The sequence below is a fragment of the Xyrauchen texanus genome, chromosome 9 (genome assembly GCF_025860055.1).
Source record: "Xyrauchen texanus isolate HMW12.3.18 chromosome 9, RBS_HiC_50CHRs, whole genome shotgun sequence".
Lineage (NCBI taxonomy): Eukaryota > Metazoa > Chordata > Actinopteri > Cypriniformes > Catostomidae > Xyrauchen > Xyrauchen texanus.
In genome coordinates, this window is record NC_068284.1 from 19,779,935 (window position 1) to 19,806,656 (window position 26,722).

Here is a 26,722-nt window from a genome sequence, read left to right on the forward strand (position 1 = left end):
ATATTAGCAGATGATATATGATATTAGTATTATTGATATTTGCCTTTTTATCATTAGACAAGACAGTTAAAAGTTACAGGGAACTGTTGAGGAGAGAGAGGGAGAATGAAACAGGCTCAAGCGTGTCTTCTGCAGCTCTGATATGCGTACTGTTTAAATGACACTGTGTTGCACACCAGTCTATAATTGTAGTAACATGATGGCACATAACAACAAAACGAACCATGACTGGTCATTTACATGTCTCAGTCGCTTCACATGCAAGCAGGCGATTTTTGTCACCTTCAAGAAAAAAATCGGCCAAACAGGAACATTTATCGGCCTCAGAGATATATTGGTTGACCACAGTTGCTGGCGCACCCCAAGATCATCACCGATCCTCCACCAAATTTCACAGTATGTGCGAGACACTGTGGCTTGTAGGCCTCTCGAAGTCTGTGTCTAACCATTAGATGACCAGGTGGAGCAGCGGTGATGAGCTGGAGGTGCTTCAGCAAGGCTGGAATTGGGCAGAATCGTCTTTGTGAAGAACGCATGAATACAAGGTTATCATGGAAGAAAACTTGCTTCCTTCTGCTCTGACAATGTTCCCCAACTCTGAGAATTGTTTATTCCAGCAGGACAATGCTCCATGCCAGACAGCCAGGTCAATTAAGGTGTGGATGGGGGACCACCGGATCAAGACACTGTCATGGCTAGCCCAATCTCTAGACCTTAACCACATTGAAAACATCTGGAATGTGATCAAGAGGAAGATGGATGGCCACAAACCATCAAACAAAGCCGAGCTGCTTGGAAAAAGGTCCCCAACAGCCAAAATACTGATTTCTGAACACTTCCTAAATGAAAAAATTAGTATTGTGTTGTTTAAAAATTAATATTTTTTAATAAATTAATTTTCTTTGCATTATTTGAGGTCTGAAAACACGGCATCTTTTTTGTTATTTTGACCAGTTGTCATTTTCAGCAAACAAATGCTCTAAATGACAATATTTTAATTCGGAATTTGGGAGAAAGAAATATTGTCAGCGAATAATAATTCAGATAATTAAAATGTCTCAGTTTTTTGGTTGCGTCACATCATAAACATACCATCTTTAGGTCACTGTGTCAAGTTAAATGTAGTTTGAAACATAGAAAACATGTCTTGAGATCACTGGGTTCAGATTTGGATTCCATAAAGCTGTGTTTGAAAGCAAGAATGTGTTCTCATTTTGTGCTGTCTGCTGTCGGTAACTGTATAAGCTGCGTGTTGCCAGAACAATCGCTTACTGCCCCCTGAAGAAAACAGGTGGTAATTCAAGCTTCAAATTCTCCGATTTTATATATTCCTTTTTTTTTTTAGATAACTTTTTTTATGTTATTTTTTATATCATTAAATCACACTGAATTAAAACTTTAAATCAAAATCCCTAATTATTACTATTTATTATTATTATTATTTGTAAAAATAATACTATAACTACTAATAATACAACTAATACTGGCCTCTTATTAGAATTTGTATCCTTATTTATGTTTACATTATTATTATTTTATTCATCCTGTTGTTTTTATTAATGCTTTGACAATATTTATTTAAACTAAATAAGGCAAATAACCATACTTTGAAATTGAAATTGTTAGTGAAAGAGAATTTTTTTTTATATGTGTGTGTGTGTGAGAAAGTGCGAGAGGGAGAGATGCATTTTTATGTGCTGTCAGTTGATAAACAATTTTAAATCACGATTAATTGCATACATTTTTTAGTAGATAATCGTGCTTTATCTGCTGAAATTTGATTAAATATACTTTTTATCCTGTCAAAATTTATGTATTTCCTTCTTATGATAGAAAACAAAACAATATGTAACAATATGTTTTATTAAAATTTTCCAAACAAAGCCTTCCACAGTATAAAATAGAAATGCACTAAAATAGCACCAATTCAAGTAGCATTAAACATTTCCCAAAGTCTAAGTGGGAGGTTGACTAATAAAGAACTAGTCTCTGCATAAGATGCATTTTCATTGCAATGGGCAATAAATCTCTTAAACTCTCACCCTCTACAATATTAATCAGCCGGTAGACTGTGGGTATCTGCTTTGCTACAGCAATCGTGAAGTCACGTATATAAAATAGTATATATATAAAATAGTCCAAATGCATTTCTGGATCCTTTCAACAAAGTCTCAAGGTAATTCAGTTCACTCAGCAGCCATTTTTTAAATGCTCTTGGGCCATTTGGCCAGTTATTTTTCTACGTAAACAAGCATCATTAAAATACATCTCCTATCTACTTGAATAGGGAAAGACTGAAATCTTAAAAAGGGTTGGTCAGCATCACGATAAAATAACATTTCAAATAAGAAGTAAAATCTGACAAAACTGTGTGGCGGGGTGAGCAAGAGTTGGACACAGTGGGTGTGGTGTCAGGCCTCAGAGAGGCATCTATTTAAAATGTCCAAAACAAAGGGGAATCTGGGGCTTTAACGGTGTTAAGGGCTATGTGAAGGAAAAGTAGTGAAGACAGGGGAAGGTCCTGGTGATAGTGGGCGGGATCACGGTGGCTGTGACGCACAACTCTCCTTGGTCCGAGACAAGTGGTGCTGCGGCTTCCCTTGAGATGCCGACACATCTAACTCCACCTCCCTGCTTCTTCCTGGATTGCAAAGATGCCAGCAGATAGAGACTGGTCTCCCGAGGACAGGCTTGCTCTGTGTTTGAAGGCAACGGTGATAAGGCTCTTCATTGGGTTCAGGTGAGCGCATCACATGCCGCCAAATGGGAAAACGTCACCGTGGGTGACGATGATCCATGGGAGGGGCATGTCGTTCTGCCACAATTGGTAAGGTGGGACTTCCTTTCTACATCCGTTGACTGCCGCTGGGTGTTCCAATTTCTCCCATTCAATTGGAGTGGTGGTGGCGGCGTAGTGGACTAAAGCACATAACTGGCAATCAGAAGGTCTCTGGTTCGATCCTCACAGTCATCGCCATTGTGTCCTTGAGTAAGACACTTAACTCCAGGTTGCTCCGGGGGGATTGTCCCTGTAATAAGTGCACTGTAAGTCGCTTTGGATAAAAGCGTCTGCCAAATGCATAAATGTAAATGTAAATTTAATAGAAGTGGACGCTCTCTTCGACACTCTGTGGATACGTCATCATCTGAGTTCACTCACTCGTTGCTGATATAGAGCATTCACTGTCATTCACTATAATAATAATGAATGAGTTAAAGATTTCAGACAGCCAGAATCAGTTGTGTGCGTGTTGTGAAGTGTGCGTCAGTGTAATGACTCCGGGCAGACACATCGACACATTACAAAGGTTCCGCCCTTCCAACCAGTGTTTATGCTGTAATAACGGTGAATGTGTTAATCGTGATTAAGAATAATTAACACGTTAAACGTTTTTAATTAAGTTAACACATTAATTTTGACAGCTATATATTTTATAGTTGCAGAAAAATTTTGTTTTGAGCTGTGCACAACTTTGCTATTTTATGTCTTGTTGAATGTTTAATTTATTGATTATATACATATATATTTTTTTTATTATTATATTTATTAATCTTATTATAATTAATATTACTGGCCCCTTATTTTCTTTTTTTTAAATTATTTCTGTTATTATTTTTTCTTTTTTCTTAATCTTGTCACTGCTTTTGTTGTGTGTATTAATGCTTTGGTAATATTGTATTTAAACACAATCATGCCAATAACTATGAAAATTGAAGGAGAGAGAGAGAGAGAGAGACAGTGAGACAAAGAGAGAGAGAGAGAGAGGTTAAGCAAGACAGCTACTTTGAGAAGCATAGGAATCACCCTGTTATCACTGTAATAACACTGTGCTGAGGTAACTGAGCCCATCCACCAACACTGGCAACACTGCCTCTCTAGAGACCCCCATCACTGTGGAAACTGTCAATCATCCACTGATACGAGGAAATTAAAAAAAGAGAAGGGGGAGGTGCCCGGTTCAATGTAGCATCTCCTTACTCCATGCACCACGTCTTTTCTCCTTCAGACACAGGCGTGCCGCTAACCTCTCGCTAGTCTGTCACACTCATGAGGCTCACTGAGAGTGTGTTTGCAGGGCTGAAATGTGTGAGCCGATGTAATTTGACATCATTGCAGTGGTTTTGTTATTCATTACACTTCTCTGAGTATTAATTTAATCCAGAATGCCTGTGCCCATAACCCCTGACCAGGAGCCAGTCACACGCTGTGATAAGCTCGTCCAAACACACACTCTAACGTTCCCTGGAGTGTGCTGAGCGCAGGAGATGCTGACCCGTGCGGGTCACAACACGCTGACGAGGAGCGTTGGGGAACAATGGAAATTGTAAATAGTAAATGGAGATAATGGCTATGGTGAATAGCCGTGACCTACCCAAAAACGATGAGCATCATCAATGAGAGTCTTGCTGAACTATTCTGCATGTATATTACATTCACTTCACTGGATATGTGACAGAAAGACAGAGAAATAGTGAGAGAGAAAGAGAGATAGGACAGAGGAATATGCTCTGTTCCAAAACCTAGTGAGATGCAGCAATTTATGGCATCATATAGCCACACTCCTGACATGTAGAGTGTTCCAAAAGGTAGACCTTAATTAGGCTGCCTCCTAATATACCTTCTTACAGGCAAATTCTAAAGCTCTGTTCACACCGCCAGCGACACATAGCAACAAAGCAACAGGATGTCATTCACTTTCATTGAGAGAAAAGAAACTTCTGGCAACATGAGTGACAGCAACCGCTGGTGACAACGTGAGCTTGTGAGTGATTTTTAGAAAAGTTTAACTTTATGCAAATGATGGGAGACATTTAAGAGGGACTACCAATGAAAGTGAAGTCAGTGGAGCTCACATCATGTCCCTGGTGTCGAGTGCTGACAGACAAGACGGAGAAGTTAATGTGAGAGATTTTATTGTTTTATATGATTTGTCTGTAACCACATATTTTTTAAATAAAACAAAATGCATGTAAAATTATTTTTATATAAGATAATATCATATAATATAATAATATTCTGAATGAGTTTGATTCATGCATTGATAGATTGTTCATCTCGTTAATGATATGATGTAATGAGCAATGCTGAATTTTATATTAAAATAATGTTTCTTTTATTATAATTTCACCAATAATGTTATAGCGACAGCAGTAGAAACGTACACCAGCGACTTCACAATACAGGGACTAGTGACATAATTTGACAATGTCGCTTGCGGTGTGAATGGGGCTCATCATATTTATCTTTCACAGAGAAGACAATCCTAAAATGTATTGTGGCAAGCTCAGTTAAATAATATATTCAAGTTTCAAGTTTTGAAACACTTACTCGTTCTTTATATATATATAAAAATTCAAATTTTAAAATAATAGTAATCAAAACTATGGAATAACAAATGTAACTATGGGAATTATGTTGTGAATAAACAAAATCCAAAACTGTGTTATATTTTAGTATTTTAAAGTAGTCACCCTTTGCCTAGAATAGGGGTGGGGAACCTTTTTTCTTTTTACTTTTTTTTTTTTAAGCGCCATACAATTGCTTGCAATTTCTGATTGTAGGTTGAAATTAATGTACAAATTCAGTTACGTGCTCTCACACCAAAAACACTAAAAGGTCTGTCTATTATACAATATTTTGTGTTGTTCAATGATGGGCCATGCATTAAAAGTCTAGGCCTTCAGTGTGATTCATGCCATTAAGAAAACACAGTTTCACAATGAATAAGACACTGTATGCCTTTGGGTATCATACATTATGTCGCAGCTAACTAGTAATACCAGTTGACATTTTAAAAACACATCCATGTACGAAAGCCAGAAATTGAAACCACACATAATTTTAACTGCAGCATGACTGTTTTGTGAAATGAACAGACATTCAAAAATCCAAATTTTTCCTATGATTCTAACAAGGAGGTATATAATACCTGGAAAAATGCATCTAATAATATTTGCGATTTAAATGTTGTTTGCAATACATTTGGTTTCTTCAGGGTACACAGTTATGCTGCGATCCATTCAAGTTGGATGTGGGATATTCCCCTACTTGATATCGCTGACCATAAATGCATTCCATTCCCCGATATTCGGAACTGCAAAGCTCCTGTTAGCTTAGCAGGGGTTTGACTCTCATTAGAGATGTCTCCTAGCAACCCAACTGATAAACAATGCTGCAGTGCTAGCATTTGTGCTTCAGGTGTACAATTATCAAATTATATGTCTAATTATAATCACAATAGTTTATATTATAAAGATTATGTTTTATACACCTGATTCTGCAGGCGTTTGTTAAACAAGCTTTAATATCATGTAATGTGAAAACAAACTCATTTATCGATATTACTTAATAAAGTGAATGTTTATCACTTTGTTTATCTCCCCGAGTGGCGACATGTTTGTGTGACATCATGCCCCTGCATCTTAGTGAAATCGGAGTTGAGACTTTCTGCACAAGCCTACAAGTTGTAATTCTGACTTCAAGATGCATTCCATTGCACTTTTCCTAGTAGGAAGTTGTAAAATCCGACTTTCCGTGTTGAATGGAACACAACACTACTTTTCAAAACTTGATCCAACACTAAATGCTCAAGCAGGTTAATTTATATTTTAATTAAACTCCTGATGTTGCTATAACAACGCAAAAGGCATTTACCAATTTATTTGAAGTGAAAAGCAGTCTTCCTGTTTAATAAATGAAGCAATCACACAGTCATGCAGAACATCTTGTGTTTTTAAATCCATAAGGATCTCTTCTCAATGGCGATAGTGGCTGTTATAACAATCCTGGTATCGAGTTCGATACATTTTAGGCACCGACCGAATTGCCTCTAAACAATCGAGTATCAAAAAATGTCTTGTCATTCGATACCTTAGGAGTTAATCTCGTCAATGTCAGTGATAAGCATATAGCATGCTAGATGTGCCCAAATCTAAAAGCACCGGTGGTTGGCTGTGTTACACCCAGAGAAGCTCACACGTGAGGCTGTAGTGTGCATGCATCCCAACCCCCATAGATGTAAAAGATGTGGAAATGATCAAAAGTGTGAATACATTTCACCAGGCTCGATGCCAACAGCGCGTGATGCAATATTTGCGACAAGATAATTGGTGCCAAGACTGGCAAAACGACAAATCAGTTGAAGCACTTGACAGTGCACGGAATAAACTTAAGAGCAGAAAGTTGCTTCGTCTTTGACTGCAAGAAGACCGAGCCGGTGCAGTCATCCTCCCAGCGTCCTCCTGCCACAGAACTTCCTTGAACATGCCCACCACACCAGTCCTCCTCCAAAAACTACTGATGAATGCAGTGGCGCTATGACTGGGACTCCCGACAGGTAAGTTTTAAGTTTTGCAAACAAACCAACAAACAAAATCAGCTAACTTGTAGTGGTACATGCTTGTGTTTCTGTGTGCGGTGACATAGTCCTATAAACTGGGACCTAAATAACGTTAGATATTGTTTGGATGTATGGCTATAGATAGCTAAATCAAAGGTTGACAGTAACTGATCAAGTTTAACTCACATTAAACTAGTATCTTGTTAAACCGTACTTATCCTTAGGGTTGGTGGAATTAACAGTTTAACTTCCTTGTTTTTTTTTTTTCCTCTTCACATTAATGTTATAGCCTCTGCCCCTGCTGACCCTGGTATGAGGAGACCAGAAGGCTCAGGAGATGAGTCTTTGAGTCTGTAAAAAAAGTCAACAAACTGAAAAAATAAAACCAAAGTTTTTTTGAGGTAATTTTTGTAATCTTGTTCAAACGGATTTCATAAAATTGGAATCGAAAAAAGTATAGTTTAGGAACCATTACCGAAGTCAAGATATCAGTATCGGTATCCACATTTTTTTAACGATACCCAGCCCTAGATCTCGCACTATTTGTTTTCAAATTACATCACTTAAAGCATGATTGTGTCACTCAAGACTAGCTAGAAGGCCTTGACCGGGACATATCCTAAAGATCACACCCCCCAAGAACAAATACATCAATCTGATTGGCTGATGAATCTAACAAACTGACTTTAATTGCCCATTCATTTGCACTGTTGACGGATTCTGAAGAAAGGCCTGAGGGGGTGGAGCTCAGACTCACGTGCTGTTTCGGCCATGTGATTTGTGAAACAGCTGTCACACTTCGCTTGTAAGCATCAAAAAATACATAGGCAAATATTAAAAATACATAGGCAAAAAGGTGATTGAGAATGAAAAATATGTATTTATTTGCAAGTTAGGCCAGCAGAGAAGGCTTTGCTGGACCTGAGAATTCACCACTGGTGTTGTTATCATTTAAAATTATTTTTAAACATTATTTGAAAGGAATTTTTTTTCAGGTTAATTGAATCAAGGCCATTTTTTGCTTTTCAAATTGTTTCTCAAATGGCATCGCGGGCCGGGTAAAATGGTCTCGCAGGCCTTACATGGTCCTGAGGCCTGAGGTTCCCCACTGTAACGAGGCAGGCGAGGAATGAGGATCTAAATGCAGCTTTTAATGAAAACAAAAGATGAACCATGTAACTCTGAATATAAATAAAAACCAAAAACTCATGGAACCAAGAACAGAGCTTAGAGCAAGACATGTATAAATTCAACAACTGATTATTTGGATCAATTATTTGATCCAAGTCATCACTTTCAAAAAAAACTTTTTATAATAAATTTTAGTTTTATAATTAAATAAATTAATATGGTAGCACAATTATATTATGTGTGTGTTTTTATATCATTCAATACTGAAAAGTAACAATAAATTGTTCCGGTGTAATAAAACATTTAATTAAAAAAAAAACAAATTATTTATGTGTGATATGTATTTTTGGGTAATTATCATGAAACGTGTCTAGAAAATTTACTGGTACTATTTTACTTCAAAATATTTGTTATTGATTTATTGTAATTCCAGCTTCTGTGCTATATTCATGGCAAAAAACACCAAAATCATGAATGATATTATTAGGCCCATTAAGATTTTTCACATTGTGACAATAGGGACTTCAAGCAACAGCTTCAGACAGGACAGTTACAGCGACAGAAATGCAAAAATCACCATGCAATAGAAGATGGCAAAAGGAGCAATCAATCATTTATTCAAGAACAAATGAATGCAGTTTAAAAGTGTTGCTTGTAGTGTTAAAAGATAACGGATTGTCAAAATAATTATTTTTTCACTTGTACAATATCAATGAGTCTAAAAACCTATTATTAATATTATTATTGATATAACTAAGCTTTTTTGTTTCCAGCTAATGCTGTTAAATATACAAAATTACGAAAATATTTATTTGACTAATTATAGTTTTTCATAATTTACCTTTAAAAGAAATTACAAATTAATGTATTCAATCAATAAATATGATTTTACATTGCAAATATAATTTTTTGTGTAACATTTTTATTGTTTAATTGCATAATTTGTACTATTTACAGTTATTTACATTGATTTGTTGAACACATGCTAAAAAACTCAAGTCTATAAATGAGCGCATATTAACGAGAGGGGACTAAAATGGCTTCTTTATCTCATCCGTGCTATGATAATTAAAATTAAATGTTTATTTTCTGTTGTTTTTGATCAGCAACTGACTGTATAATACAGAAAGGGTATTAAAAGATAAATTATTCAATAACAAATAAATGTATGGATCTCGTCTTTGGACACACATTACACAGAACAACTGTTACTCTCAACACGCAGTGAAAAGATCTCGCTGCTGAATACTCCAACACTATACTACACAATTAATTCACTGGTGAGTAAAATCTGAACATTTACTAGCCAGTTGCCAAATACCGTAATTTCCGGACTATAAGCCGCAACTTTTTTCCCACGCTTTGAACCTCGCGGCTTATACAATGACGCGGCTAATATATGGATTTTTCCCGCTTTCAAATGTTATAAAAAAAAAAAAAAAAAAACATTCTGTGACGTGCTCAGTTTTTTGCGGCGTGAAGCTTTCATTAGACCAATGAAATTGCCGAACGGGTTAAGGTCAAAACAACTTTTTTTGTTTACTGTTTAGATTAAATCGAAGCGCTCAAACTTCCCATCATTCTGATTACGGTAGTAATTTTGTCACCCTCACCATGGCAAAGACATGGAGAAACGCATATGATGATGCTTTCAAGTTGAAGGCGATTGATCTGGCTGTTGGAAAAGGAAATAGAGCTGCTGCACGGGAGCTTGGTCTTAATGAGTCGATGATAAGACGTTGGAAACAGCAGCGTGAGGAATTGACTCAGTGCAAAAAGACAACTAAATCTGAGGCTATTCAACTCCGACACCGAAGGAGATGACTTCAGTGGTTTCAGTGCACAGGACGAGGAAGATAGTGACCAATGACTTTCTTGGTAGGCTACTATTTACTGCAAATGTTTTATTACAAGCCGTGTGTGGCAGCAGGGGCGTGGTCAAGCGCCCGTCCGGGAGAGAAAAGCTGTAAGGGCGCTTACACCTGCGCTAAATTATGTCTAACACCGGTGTCTAATTTCAAGTGCCCTGCTTCACGTGTCCTTCTTGGGAAAACTGTCACACGGGCACCTGTGTGACAGTTTTCAGCAGGGCACTTGACGTTCCAGGTAAGGCTTTTAATGGCCACAGCAATGTTTAATCAATTTTATAAAGTTTCTCAATTCTTCTATGCGCCAACACTAGACTGACGTGTGTCACTCTCTCAGCTCTGTGGCTGCTGCCTTTTATGCCGCTCTCCCCATGCTTACTGAAATTAGACACCGGTGTTATACATAATTTAGCTCAGGTGTAAGCGCCCTTACCGCTTTTCTCTCCCGGACGGGCGCTTGACCACGCCCCCGCTGCCACACCGTGTTTCGTTAAAGCCTATTTATTTTTGTTACAAGCCATGTTTCGTTAAAGCCTGAGTAAAGTTAATTTGTTTCAATGTACCGGTAGGCACCTGCGGCTTATAGACAGGTGCGGCCTATTTATGTTCAAAATAATATTTTATTTAAAAATCAGTGGGTGCGGCTTATATTCAGGTGCGCTCAATAGTCCGGAAATGACGGTACATACATTTTAGTTTCATATTGCGAAATTTGGTTGTAAGTGCAAGTGATTTCCTGTCTAAAAGACCGATCTTGTGATTTAAGAATCCATATTGAGATCGTTCAAATGAAGATAGCGATGCATTGGAAAATCGGTATTTTTACCCAGTCCTACTACTTACTGTGCTCACTTTTCATCATCTCTTGTAAAATCTAACATTTACTCTCCTAATCTGTCACATTGACAATAGAAAAGTAGAAATCTTCCCGTAGTTATGTAGACATTTGTCTTACGTAGACATATGTTTCATGTTTGTGTGATAAGTATTCGTGGAGTCAATTTAAAATTTTTGTGACGTGTTTCACAAATATACTTGTGAACACAGAGACGGCTAAAAGCGCACCCTTTTTATTTTCTTTATTTTACAAAAGCACAAAGCTTTGTTGTTATTGTGAGTGTACACAAATAAAAGTAGACCCTTTATAGTCTCTAATGATGTCTTACACTTATCTGTATGCCCCAAAATGACGGAGTAATTTATGTTGTTTCCGCTGTAATGACTAAAAAAATCCAGCAGGATGTGCCGGAGCGTCCATCGACCCCAGAGGGTTAATGACAGTTACGCGCACACAGTCCGCCCCCCCCCCCCACCCATTGCCACTATGCAAAAAAAGTGTTCATTATGATATTCTCGGCAACATGTTAAAGTAAAAAAATTACTGAAATCAACTGCAAATCATGTCTCCCACGCAGAATGCAGTTTATATGGCAAGTATTTGAGATATTGAGCGTGCCAAATCGGTCACCTTAGAAGGTAGGTGTCTATGTAGGTTATTAAGGTTGTGGGATGAAGGCTAGTCTGGTAAAAAAAAGAAAGCAGAGAGACTGACATCCATGTGTAGGAGCAATTGAAGAGGTTAGTGGGAAAAATGACATTGTGCCTCATAATTACACCCCGTAATCTAAAATTAATCTCACCCTTGAGTGAAGCAGGCAGGCAACAAAACTTGAGGAAGTTATTTTGTGCTCAAACGGGCTGTCTCATTGCAAATGATTAGAGAGAAAAGAGATGGCTGATTGCAATGAAAAGAACACTACAAAAAGCCATTGTCATCTGCCTGCGGAGCGACGGAGAGGAGGTAGGAGAGAAGAATGAAGGCCTTGGAAAATCATCTATTGGAGTGATTCTATAACACAATTACTCGTGAAGCAGTTAACATGCACAGAGCAAATGTGACTCGAATTTCTGAGACAGAAAACGAGAGAAAAAGATTGTACCTTTATAGAGGATTATGGCTGTTGATAAAACACTGACAGGCTCCCATCAACAAACAGTATGAAACAAAAGTAATGAACTACATTATGAGAAAACCTCTGTAGAAACAAGAGTGAAAGAGAGAGAGAGAGGGGGGTGGGGGAAGGGAGAGAGATAAAAACAATATATGCCACACGGAGAGCTGAAAGTGAACTCACATTTTTGGGGAAGTCTGCTTTGAGTTCAGCCACGCTATTGCACCAGTAGGCGGCTGTTTTCTCACTAATGAGCTCGATGTTGAGGAAGGAGCCCTGGCCAGGACCAAAAACGTGACCTGAGGTGGTCCCACGCACAATTCGTGGTGACACATTGGTCACCAAATCCTGCAAGAGAGAGAAATTTGTCAATGTTAACTAAAAATGCAATTAGCAGAGAGAGAATTCAATCTGCCATCGGTAGGCTGAATATTTATCAAACTTTTATTTATCCCCTTTTCTCCTTTTTCCCATACAAAGAAAGTAAATGGGGACTAGGGCTCACAGTCCCTTACATTCTGCTTAACATCACCTTTTGTGTACCAAAGAAGGAAGAATATCATAACAGTCTGGAATGACATGGCTTGAGTAAATATTTACAGAATTGTCTTTTTGGGGTTAACTATCATTCTGATTTTCTTTATTATAACATCAAACTCCACAAAAATGATTTTTTTAATGATACAATCATCAATCAAACATATATAAACATTTTTAATAACAGTTAGGAGAAAACTATGATAAATTAATTTATAAAACCATGGGCCATTAGTAAGCGCAATTAGAATAATTAATTTGCATGTGTTAATTAGGAGCCACACAATTTAAAACAATTAAGATAACAGACCCTGTTACCTTTATGAGTTTTCTGTTTGAAACATCTTCAAAATTATTTGTATGAATACATTTGAATATAGTTATTATATATATATATACTTATTTGGAACATATGTATTATTTAACTTCATAATTATGACAGAATGAATGTGGTTTGTAGTGTAACTGTAGGACCTTCCCTTCACAAATGCCTGCGTGATAAGCTTCTAAATGTTTTAAACCTGCCAATGATTTTGTTGCCTGTGGTTTTCCATCTGTTTTAACATAACATCTGGCATTAAAGCTAATGGCAGGAATGTAACCACAGGGCAGTATACATCACTTTAGTTGTAAATGGTGAAGGCAGCTATGAAGGTAACGAGCGTAGCCATGACATCTGATGAAGGAGATATATGGATAAAATGTCTGGAGGTTTTTGAGACGTGTGAGGTAGCGAGACAGTAGAGAAAATGAAATCTAACAGAAATAAACACACAATCAAGCAATTAAAGAGATAGTTCATGCAACAAAGAAAATGTTTCCAGTATGACTTTCTTCAGTGGAACACAGGAGGAGATGTTAGGCAGTGTGGTAAACAAGCGGGCCAGATGACATTCCGGGAGCCAGTTTATGGAAGAGCCCCTCCCTAACTGTCAAGGCAAAGAAGAGTGGCTCCATTTTTGGGGGGAACCTGGCAGGACCAACACAAACAAATGCTAAGCACAGCCATCAGATAAGCTGCTCGGACAACTGCTAGACACCCTTCACATGGTAGGAAATACCTTTGGTACATTGGAAAAGACTCCTTGGGCTATGAGGTGTTTCTTAGCAACATCTTAAGCCCCCATCCTAAGGTTTGACCTAAGAACAGAGTTGAGCTAAGGACCATCAAATTTATTCAAGACTTCTCAAAGCAGCATTAACTTACCATGTGGCAAAAGTTGAAACAAAGAAGCCACAAAGACAAATCTTTACACACAAACTTTTACTCTTAACATGGGCACCAACTGCAACATATCCACTCCATGTTTGTTCACAGATCTGTTTATGTAAATCGCAGTTGTTCAGTTAGCACAACAGTTCAAACAAACAGAACTATGGTGGCATAAATTAATGCATGCGTAATAATTAATCTTTCAATATCATGTTTGGTCTTTACAAGAATCTTCAGAAAACTGCCAAGAGTATTTTTGAAGAGGTTTGGAAAGGTACAATGCATAGATAACTCCCTCCAATTTACATAATTTTAATTTATTGAATTGTCCATTTGCATCATTCTTTTACTGTTAAGGTGAAACTCCTTAACTGGTGCCCCGAGGGTGGAGGGAGGGTCCGTCTGATATTAATAATCACACACACATACACCTAAAGTAAATTGTGATCAAAAATCACCACATACTTTGGTGTCATGTGTGAGGCTCGGTTCATTTCAGTTGGTGCCAGGGTGATTCTCACTACAGCAGTATTTTAGCCTCAGTCACTATTCACTTTCATTGTATGGAATAAATGTGAATTGGGACATTCAGCCTAACCTCTCCTTTGTGTTCCACTGAAGGATATGCAAATATGGTTTGGAAACAACATGAAGGTGAGAAAGCAATGACAGAACTTTCATTTTTGGGTAAACTATCCCTTTAAGTCACATGAAAACCACAATGGGCCTTTACACAATGTTACAAGCGCAGTTTCACAGAGAGACTGAGAATAGCTCATTGCATATGTGGAAAAACAAAGTATCATAGACACAGAAATATATTTATTAGTGCTGTCAGTCGATTATTTTTTTTTATTGCAATTAATTACAGATTTTGAAAGTGCTGAAAATGTACTCTAAATATACTTCTTTTCCTGTTAAAATGCATTTATTTCCATCTTAGGAAAGAGAACAAAACAAAACAATATGTAACAATGTAATGCTTTATTAACATTTTCCAAACAAAGCCTTCCACAATACACTCACCAACCGCTTTATTAGGAACACCTGTACACCTACTTATTCATGTGATTATATAATCAGCCAATCATGTGGCAGCAGTGCAATGCATAAAATCATTCAGATACGGGTAAGGACCTTCAATTAATGTTCACATCAACTATCACAATGGGGAATCAGTGATTTTGACAGTGGCATGATTGTTGGATGCCGAACCTTGAGGCGGATGGGCTACAACAGCAGAAGACCACATCAGGTTCCACTTCTGAATAGAATAGAAAGCTGAGGCTGCAGTAGGCACAGCCTTACCAAAACTGGACAGTTAAAGACTGAAAAACATAGCATGGTCTGATGAATCTTGATTTATGCTGAGGTACACAGATGGTAAACAAAATCAAAAAGATCAAATTTTTTCCACATTCTGATAGTTGATGTGATCATTAACTGAAGGTCCTGACCAGTATCTACATGATTCTATGCATTACACTGCTGCCACATGATTGGCTGATTAGATAATCCCATGAATAAGTAGATAGACAGGTGTTTCTTATAAAAAGTGCTCTGTAAGTGTATAAAGATATAAAGGCACTTGCAGACAAAGGTTCCACCATTGCAACCGGTGTTTATGCTGATTTTTGCTGTATTAACGTTAATGCATTAATTGTGATTGAAAAAAAATAACGCATTAAACTTTAATTAATCGCATGCGTTAACGCGTTAATTGTGACACCTCTGAATATAAATAAATAATAATGCAAAATACAATTTCATGGCTGGAAAGACAAATTTATGGCCAGTAAATTTTCTCAGTTGCACCTTGTATACACATATCCACCTACACATACAATTTTAAAGTAAGTACCCTCTTTAAGGTAATATGTGTGTGTAGGATACCCAATGGTAAGTAAATAATCTCTGCTCCCCTCAGCCCATTAGCATACGTTAACCTGTCAAACATTAGTCTGGGCTGAATTCAAAGCTACTCCTTTGCACTGAGACAAGGTCAGTAGCTATAGCCGAAGCTGTGTGTGGTTTCCAGCATATTGAGGGGGTTATCACACCGGCACAGCCCAGTAATCCCCCTTTTATGCCAGCACCTCTCCCAAAAGGAACACACATGATAAGAGAGTGATCAAATGTCATGCCATGCACCACACTCGACCGTCCAAGGAGCTCTCTGATAGGCTGGCCTGGAGGCACATTCAGGGTAATTACAGATGCCGTGGATACGCCGTCCTTTTCTCTCGCGGAGGAGCTGGCAACCTGACATCTGTCCTGCCCCACCCAGTTACTCATTCTCACTTTTCTCAGAGAAAATATATGCTTAAATATTATTCTCCATGCCATTTAAACAGTCCTTACATTAATGTTAACATGCACCACAGATCAAGGGACGCATGACCGTGAACTGAGATTGCAAAACATTTACCGGTACAACTTACACAACTATTAGATCCAGGCTGTGTAAGCAAATATTTGGAAGTACAAGTTGGAGACCACAACCGCTGACTGTAGATTAGATATACTGCAAAAGCAAACCTATTCACCTTAGAATGTGACTTAGTAAAAAGGTAAATGGCCTTGATGAAAATGACGCTGATAATTGCTTTTCCATCTACTTGCATAGATAGCTACAAGCGCATGTTTTCAAATCATAATACTGACAAATGGGCAAAACAACATTTTATATTTAAAGTTAGACTCTTAGAGTTCACTTTACATTTAAAAAAAAAAAATTGGTAATAGTTTTAGTCTTTTGATACAAATGACCTCTAAATTAATTTAATATTTCGTCATGTCAAATTGATAAATTTTAGGCAAAAAAAAAATTGCATATTATAATTCTAATCAACAAAAATAACATTACAGTTGATATTAATATGTAAAATGACAAAAACTTCCAATAATAATCAAACTGTAACATACCAAACCTTAACCAAATATTCAATAATTCTGAAAAAGATATATATAAAAAATAAACAAAACTGAAAACCTCCTGAAATAATAGTATATAATGAGGATACTGAATAATTACTTACTTTAAGAAGTTACTGTATTATGAATTCTTCATGCTTTAATTTTTCGTGTTTTATTATATCACATTATATGTATCTATTTTTTACAGAAATAGTATATTCTTGAAACAAGTTACACATTCTGACTAGCAGATAATTTAGTTCAAGTTCACCTGTGTATTCGCTTCATTGTCCGTGCAGATGCAAGTTGTAATCTAACATTTTTGTTGTGGCTTTAGCTGATTAATATACGTATGAAGAGTTTAAGTGAAGTAAATTAGCTGCTAGTAAAGCGGGGGAATCTCCAACTTAAAGTACTATCATTAGATAATTTGAATAAATTCTTTCCAGATTTTTCTTCTAAAAATTGCTTGTACGTTTTTAATGTCTTACCGTATTTATTTTTTTGTCATCAGATTTTCATCAACAGTAAGTTTTAATTCAAATCGTTTAACTATCACCATGAGTCATTTTTGTCCCATCTTTGTTATTGTTGACAAAATCAAAACCATTTGTCAATGAACTTTCAAATTTCAAAAACCCTGTCAATAAACTCACAAATTGCATTGATGATATTAACACTACTTTTTATTTTGTTATTTTACGTTTCTTTAGAATTAGATCCATTCAAGTAGCCTGGATTTTCCAGAACTTAAAAAATATATATATATATATATATATATATATATATATATATATATATATATATATATATCAGCATGTTTAAAAAAACTTTCAGCGGTCAGGGCCATTTTACTAATTGATGTATTCATATTTTACAGAGTGGGTCTACACTTGAATAGAGTTTTGTGAGAGCAGGGGTCTAGGCTTTCCGTTCTATAAATTTGAAGAGTATCTGAAAAGTTTTGAGTTATATACGGGTTGTATAAATGTCCCTGTGTAATTTCAAGTCAACACATTTAAAAGAGTGTGATGTGCTACTGGATTCATAGGAGATTTTTCAAAATCTCGAAAATTACATGACCACACTCGATGATAAACCCTGATTATATAATCAGGCTCTCATCTTACCTATTGGAATAGCTGTATATAATATATTGTGCATATGGATTCTTAAAGAAACAACAATTTCATTGGTTATTATTCATGTATTACCATTTAACCACATTTGTCATGAATGTGAATTGCTACAGTGGGGTCCAATAGTCTTATAAAAATTCTGGGATTTTAATTTATTTCATTTTAAAGTTCAGTTTAAAGGTGCAATATGTAAAAATTGTCATTTAATATTCGCCTTTTTGGCCAATGTGTGAATGGCCTGTAATGCAATTTAAAAAATTTGCCCTTCCCGGACTTCCCAGGTAGCCTATATAAGCCTGTAGACTGATTTTCATGTGAAGGGAGCGGGTCGCTTTTGCCAGGAAAATCCAAAGGATGTGATGTTTATGCGCGCTCCTGAGAGCCTTGACTCAGACAGTAATAGCTTCTGCTATTCAACAGCGACAACAAACTGCAACACTAGGTAAAGTTATCTTAGAGATGGAATCCAGAAAACGTCCGGCTACCAGCACAACACTGACTCCAACAAAAACTCAAGAGTAAGACAAAGAAAAAAAAAAACATTTATCTACTGAATCCAGTCTGGCTAATGTGATCATGGTCGAGCGAAAACTAGAGTGAACATCGGCAGGGCATTTGATTCCTGTAGAGACCTTCATTTGCGTGAATTGGCGTTCTTCTTATTGGACAGGTAAGCTTTCATAACTGCAAAGCATGTGAAATATAGTGCCATAAGGATTGATCTGTGTAATTTTAGAGAACTTGATTTTGCCTGCACAGTAACTGTCATAAAATGTTTTAATCTGTAATTATTCAGCAAGGTAAACTACAATAACACATGAAATGAATGCTAGACAATGTTCAAGATAATGCAAAAAGCTCCATTCATTAGTGTAATGTAACTTGGTTATACATAAAATATATACATTCTATTATTATAAAACAATGGCACATCGATATATCAAAATGATAGTTGTGATGGAATCACATCAATACTGAATTGTGTCAACATATTTATAATATACAGTCTATTTTGTAAACAGCTACTGTCATCATCCACCAAATTTAGTTAACAGCTATTGATAAAGCTGGCTAGCTAGCTAATACCGACATAGGCTATCGTATAAATGCATTCAATGTATCATCAAGTGGTTAATTCAAACTACAGTCTTGCATAGTCAGACCAATATCTCAATTTTGTTTTAGCCCTGTTCCAGCACTGGAGAGTAAAATATAATATATAGTCTCAAAGTTTGTAGTAAAACAATCAGAACTGTGAAATTTGAATTATGCTGCCTCATCTGTCAGCATGCTGTCGTTAAAGTGTAAAGAGGAGCTAGTACTTCTAGAAATTCTAATATTCATGTACATTTTTCAACTGAACTTTTCACTTAAAATTTGATAGTGATAATATTATTTGTAACTAACATTTTTGTATTAAATTAGAAAGACTGCAAACTTCAAGCATTTCTACTAGTATTCTCAGCCTAAGGATTACACTGCATAATCTAATTTTACCTAGAGCATAAGTCATATATTATATATTGTGCATATGGATTTCTTACAGAAACAGTCATTACACTGGTTATGATTCATAAGCTCACAAAAACCACACAAGCTTCCATGAATGTAAATTGCTATATGAAGGAGGCAGGATGTATCTTAACGTCACAGATGGCTTTTCACATATCACTCATGAAAGTGAGATTCAATCTTGAGCCTTATACAGGTTTCATATTTCAATGGATAAACTAAGTTTCATGAATGCAAAAATAGTAATTGAACAGCACTAAATACACAATGATGAGTGCGTACAAAAAAGGGAAAGATCTCACTTATCGAAAACATACAACAAAAAGCTGAATGCTGCTTGTCGGAAGGATTTCTCCAAGGCCTATAAAACCAACATTTAGCACAGCAGAGTAGTGAAAAGTTGTTTTTGTATCTTTTTATAAATGTAGCTCTTTACCAAATTTTTGAGCTTCTACTCACATTAAGCACTAAAACTTTCATGTTTTTTTTCCCCAACTTTATTTATTTATATATATATATATATATATATATATATATATATATATATATATATATATATATATATATATATATATATATATATATTTATTTATATCTATTAAACGTGAATGTTGTGGTTCACGGCTTTCATTATTTTTAACTTTCTTATTTCTCTTTGGAAAAACGTGGTGCCTGTTTTCATCCACTAATAAGTCTGTTTTTAAAGCGGTGAACTCTCTTAACTCCAAGGCCTCAAAGTGGTGACTGAATGTGATTCACATCTTATAAAAATATCTTTTCAACAAAGGAATTATAAGTTTAATTTTAAAACTCCCACTCTCTATGAACACTGATTAAAAAGTTACAGCAAATCTTTCTTCTCTGTCATGAAACTCAAACTTCCCACACACCACACCTGGATTCAACAAACATAAAATTGACCGCTCAATTCTTACAACCCCACGCAGGTTTAACTTGTGCACCAAATTGTTTTTCAAACGTACAATACACCTCTAACATGTAATGCTCTTGGACTATCTCAGTGTTTGTTAATGGCTTTTTAAAGCAGCTTTAACATTCCCGCTATGTGTCCTTTAACGAAAGCCTTGCTATAGCCCCATTCAGCGCTGCAGAATGTTGTTCCAACATCTGATGCATACGTTAGGCTGAAAGAGTCAGAGCTAAGGGTTGGCTATACTACAGCACGCCTGAGGCGAAAGTGAATTAAGAGCCATACTCAAGGACAGAACAGCAGTACATAGAGGATAGTGCTTATTGATATATAGTACATGCACTGAGAATGAGACGAAGAACCCTCTGGGTACTTTCTTTCTTTTTTTTTTATGTCATGAAAAAGTTTCTTTATGTAAAAATATCACAGCCTTAGTGTGAAGGATACTTTCTCTTTATTTTCTTTCTACTTTCTCTCTTTTTAGGCTTTTTGCCTGTTAAAAGTAGGGACGGTCAAAGACGAAACAGGAAACAAAGGGGTGGTATTTCAAAATGACAAAAGCTGGATTCAAACTAGGGTCATCCACAGAAACACCACAATCTATTGGGTGCAATGGGTGCTGTGCAACTATATCCAACTATGTGGACTAGGCTTTAGAATATTTATGCAGCCTTCAAGTGGAGTCAGAAATATTGTAATTATGAGTTAAAAGCACATGAATGATCCAGTGAAGCAGTGGTGTAGTAGTGTCTGAAGAGGTGGACATAATGTGAATTTGTGAAGGACCTAAATTTATATGAATGTGTGAATGTAAACATGTTGTCTTGTATGACCATATATAGACTATATAAGAATTAATGGTTATTTGTTTTATTTGTGTATGTGCATTTTTCTGAATTATTTGATATCATGAGAAAAAGACACCACCAACGGCACTAAAAGTCACACAAAAAAGACATTTGATATAATTATGGGACACTGAATCTGCAAAGAGCATATACAAATAGCACGGTTGCAATAACATGAGGTATTTTCACAAAATATAATTGCGTAAGTTTACTTCAATTCACCAAAGTGGCATTCAACTGATCACAACGTATAGTCAGGACATTGCTGATATAAAAAAAAAACAGCACCATCACTATTTGGAAAAAAAGTCATTTTTATAAAATCTAGACACCCATCTGCCCCATTTCCAGCAGCCATCACTCCAAAACAAAGTAATCATGCTAAATTGCTAATTTGGTACAAAAAAAAAAAAAAATCACTTGCCATTATATCAAACATAGTTGAAAGTTATTTGGTTTATTAAATAATGCTTAACATTGTCTTTGTGTTTGTTTTTGAGTTGCCACAGTATGCAATAGACGGGCATGTCTTAAGGTCAATAATAGGTCACAAATGGCAAAAAAAAAGAAACCGCTTTATCTAGAAATTCATCAGTCATTCATTGTTTTGAGGAGTGAAGGCTATACACTGCTTGAAATTGTCAAAAAAACTGAAGATTTCATACGAATGTGTACGCTACATTCCTCAAAGACAAAGGACAACTGTCTCTAACAAGGACAGAAAGAGACAGAAAGAGATATTGATGGCCAGATGTACAACTAAACAAGAGGATAATACATCAGTGTCTCTAGTTTGAGAAAAAGACACCTCACATGTCCTCAGCTGACAGCTTCATTGAATTCAACCTGCTCAACACCAGTTTCATGTACAACAGTAAAGAGAAGACTCAGGGGTGCAGGCCTTATGGGAAGAAAGAAAAAGCCACTTTTGAAACAGAAAAACAAAAAGAAAAGTTTAAAGTGGGCAAAGAAACACAATGTCTATTGGACAACAGATAATTGGAAAAGAGTGTTATGGATCTTAACCCCATTGAGATTTTGTGGGATCAGCTAGACTGTAAGGTGTGTGAGAATTGCCCGACAAGACAAATCTACAGCAAGTGCTACAGGAAACGTGGGGTGAAATGTCACCTGAGTATCTGGACAAACTAACAGCTGGAATGCCAAGGATCTGCAAAGCTGTCATTGCTGCACATGGAGGATTTGTTGATGAAAACGCTTTGAAGTAGTTTAAAACATTTTTTTCAAAGTGTATAGTCATTTTTCACATTATTAAAGAGGCCCTATTATGCTTTTTACCTTTCCTTTAGTGTGTAACATGGCTCTTTGTGCATGTAAATAGTCTGCAAACGTATTTAATTCTTATTTTTATTTAATAGGGACAATGCAGAAACATTGCTACAATTTCAATCAGCCAATGCTCCACATAGGAGCATATTAGCCAAAGGCTAATTTTGCAGTCCAAGTCCCTGGTTAGGCTTTTTCAACAACAATAAAACAATAATCACACATAAAACTAAGCAAAAAGTAAAAAATACATAACAATAATAAAAGAAAGCTGAGACTGTGCAATAACAGTAACAAGTTGTTTGAAAAACTTTTTTTGATTTCTTTGAATAATTTTCAGCCGTTTTTGCATTTTCAGTTCAGCTGGTAGGCTGTTCCAAAGCAGTGTACTTGGAACTGAAAATGTGGATTGTGCATATTAAATTTTTCTCCTCAGTATTGTGCAATTCTGATAAGTTGTACCTCTTGTAGTGATCCCCTTACTACTCTGTTTTGATATTAATTGGCATATGATATCTGGAGCAAGATGTTTTACACATTTATAAACCATTTTAATGAGAGACAAATTTATAAAATTTTCAAAGCTAAGCAAACTAATATTTTTGTAAAATATTACAATGATGCCATCTGTTTATATAGAGATCTAACAGGTTTGATGGTCAGTTGAGAAACCTGACTCCAGACAGTCACACAATAAGATAAATTGTGAGAAGACCATTGCATGCATATATAACTTAGCTGCTTTTACAGATATATATGGTCTAATCATATTAAAAAAAAGTTAAGGTTTGTTCTGATTGTTCTACACAGCCTCTTTACATCCACATCAAATTTCAATTGAAAATCTAAAATAACACCTAAATATTTAAAGTCATTAACTGTCTCTATTGCCTTTTGATTGATCTTAATTATAAAACCATTAATTTCCTTCATTCTAATTGAAAAACACATTGAGAAAATTTTTGAACAAATCAAGGTCAAACAGTTGTTTTGCATCCACTGTGACATGCCTGTCTTTTCATTTGTTAATATATCTGCAGCTAAGTGTGGAATCTTTGCTGATACATAAATGACTGTGTCATCTGCATATAACTGACATTTAGTTTTCTTACAACAATTTGGTAAATTATTGACATATAAGGAAAACAACAGTGGACCTACAATTGACCCTTGGGGGAGACCCATCTCATTGTTTCGTAAAGATGATCTTGAATTATTTATTTTAACACACTGATCTTGAGATTCTAAATATTATCTAAACCGATTTATTACCTGCTGGGAGATACTAAACAGATTTAATTTATGCAGGAGTATTTCTTGATTCACAGTATCAAATGCCTTTTTGAGGTCTAAAAATACTGCGCCTACCACATTACCATTATCTAAAGCTCCCTTTATAAATTCTGTGAGAAAGCAGTTGCCATTTCTGTTGAATATTTAGGCCTAAATCCAAATTGTTTAGAGTGAAGTTAATAATTTTTTTTTTTAGACAACTTTTCCAGAATTTTAGAAATTGCAGGGAGTATAATAATCTGTTTATAATTCTGAACCTCATCAACTGATCCTGCATTAAAAATGTGGGTTATAGTATAAGTTTCCCAATTTGAATGGAATTTACTTTATCTGATAGATACATTTATTAATGTAATATAACTTTATTAAGGGCTTAGCCCTTGAGTTATTCAATTGATTAATAATTTGGAGTATCTTTTCTTCATCAACCTCAGAGATATAAAAGGATGAGGGTGTGATTTTATTGCATATTATGGTAATTGAACAGGTTCAAAACATATAGCAAGCTCTTCCACAGACTGGATAAAATATTTTTAAAATTCATTAGCAATTTCAGTGCTATCAGTACTAAGTCTTCCATTTATGTGCAGCTCCAACAATGGTTTTCTTTGTATACATTCTCATTTAGAAATTTTGTTAATGCACTTCCAAAGAGATGAGCCATTTCCTCCTGTTTCTGCAATCAATTTGCTCAAAATATGCAGTTTTCGCCAGTCTCATTTCACTAACTACTTTATTTCTTAACTATTTAAAGCTTAGAATATCTGTCAATGTTTTTGTAAGCAAATACTTTTACAAATCAAGATCTCTCTTTTTCATTAGTTGATGGATATCTGAATTTAGCCATTGTAAGGATGCACTATTTACAAAGCACAAAGTCCAAGCAAAAGGGAGTTATTCTCTCCCACAGAAAACACTGCTCAAGAACTACAAGAAATGGCTGGATAGTAGTCCAGCAATTCTTCCGTAAAGTATCTACGTCACTTTGCAACACATTTGCATACCTAAGAACTACTGTGGCCTGCCCTTAAACTATGTAGTTATAGCCAAGGCTAGGATGGGTTGGGTTAGTGTTGTCGCTATCCTGAGAAGACACTGTTTTCTTCACTGCGAAAGCAAAACTTCCAAAGGCAGATGAATTGAAGTATCAGTGGTCAGAATTTATTTTTACCACTATTCCTCAGCAGTACAACCACAACCAGTGCCGGATTCAAAGTCAGTTACTCCTAAAAGATGGCGCAGTTCCCACTTTGTTGGGACAATCTGGCGCTTCAGGATCACAACCTGTAAGCATAATTGATTCAAATGTGGAGTTTTTTGTTGTAGCTACAGTGTACACCCACTGCACAGCTGTAGGCCTCTGCTAACCTGTTAGCTAATGTTATTGTGTTGAAATAATTTTGCTAATCAGCTGCTGTGGGCCCACTTTTACCTACAATTGTGTAGAATTATGAAGATTGTTTGTCGTTCTTACTATCATGAATAGTGATCAAGTGTGGAGATGGATTTATTTTTACAAAAAGTAATTTTATATCTGCAATCCACAGTAGTGTTCAGCTAACTTGCTATGTAATGTTAAAGTTTGGTAAGGGTTTACTATTCAGCTGTGGGCTGGCTTTTACATAAAACTGTGTAACAATATGGTCAATCTCAAGAGTCTTATTTAATTATATAATTACAAGCTGTAATGTTAGGCCACTATCGGTAGTCCATGGATAACTTGGCCACTAACTCGTTAATATCCCCAGTAATGTCCAACCGGGAGTAAGCTTCTGTTCTCTGTTCATATATCCAGTGAAAAATGTTTGGCTGAATTCATTCCAGCAAAAGATGTCTCACTTAGATGCACTACGTGTATTTTACTTGAAGCTTTTGGTTCACTATAATCAACAGCGTACTTGTAAGAAAGCTACAAAATTAAAACGTACCATTGTGAAACGTCCTGCTCAATCATGCGTACGAAGGTGGTTAGAGTCAATCAGCTTGTTCTTCCAAACTTTCCTTATTTAATTCATTAACGGACTCTGGCTAGAGCTTTTATGGCAAAAAACAATGGCACTATAAACATATTTACAGTAGTGTTTACAGCTGCTCAGGAAATTTGGGAGCTGAAACTCCACAAACAACATTTACCAGGGAAATACATTTACAGAACAAATTCTCTACCGACTCTACCAACTTGGAGGAATACACAGCATCAGTGACCAGCTACATCAGCAAATGCATTGATGTATCACCTTCTCCAAGACCATCACCACACGCTCCAACCAGAAGCCATGGATGACTGCGGAGGTGTGTGCGCTGCTGAGGACCTGCCTTCAGAGCAGATGACAAGGCAGCCCTAAGAACAGCGAGGGCCAAACTCGCCAACTACAGGACATCATCAGTTGCCTGTGACAAAGATGCCTCCCTTCCAGATGCGCTGAACGACTTCTACGCTCGGTTTGAGGCACAGAACGACGTGGTGGCAAGGAAGACCACCCCTCCTCCCAACAACCAGGTGCTCGGTCTTACCACGGCTTATGTGAGGAAAACTCTACATAGAGTCAACCCACGGAAGGCTGCTGGACCAGACAACATTCCTGGCAGTGTGCTCAGAGGATGTGCAGACCAGCTGGCAGATGTTCTTATTGTCTTTCCAACGTGCTTCAAGACCACCACCATTGTCCCCATGCCAAAGAAGTCTTCAGTGTCCTGCCTCAATGACTACCGTCCCGTCGCACTCACACACATTATCATGAAGTGCTTCGAGAGG

The 26,722-nt window shown here is 36.4% G+C and overlaps 1 protein-coding gene across 2 annotated transcripts in view; it reads right to left on the minus strand.

Moving 5' to 3' along the window:
- The window catches only part of LOC127649170 (dihydropyrimidine dehydrogenase [NADP(+)]), a 293,316-nt gene that overhangs the window by 134,302 nt on the left and 132,292 nt on the right, over nucleotides 1–26,722 (minus strand). For both annotated transcript variants that reach the window (XM_052134143.1, XM_052134142.1), the window contains one exon: nucleotides 12,475–12,639. In XM_052134143.1, the coding sequence (XP_051990103.1) occupies nucleotides 12,475–12,639 (165 nt within the window). The remainder of the gene's footprint in view (nucleotides 1–12,474; nucleotides 12,640–26,722) is intronic.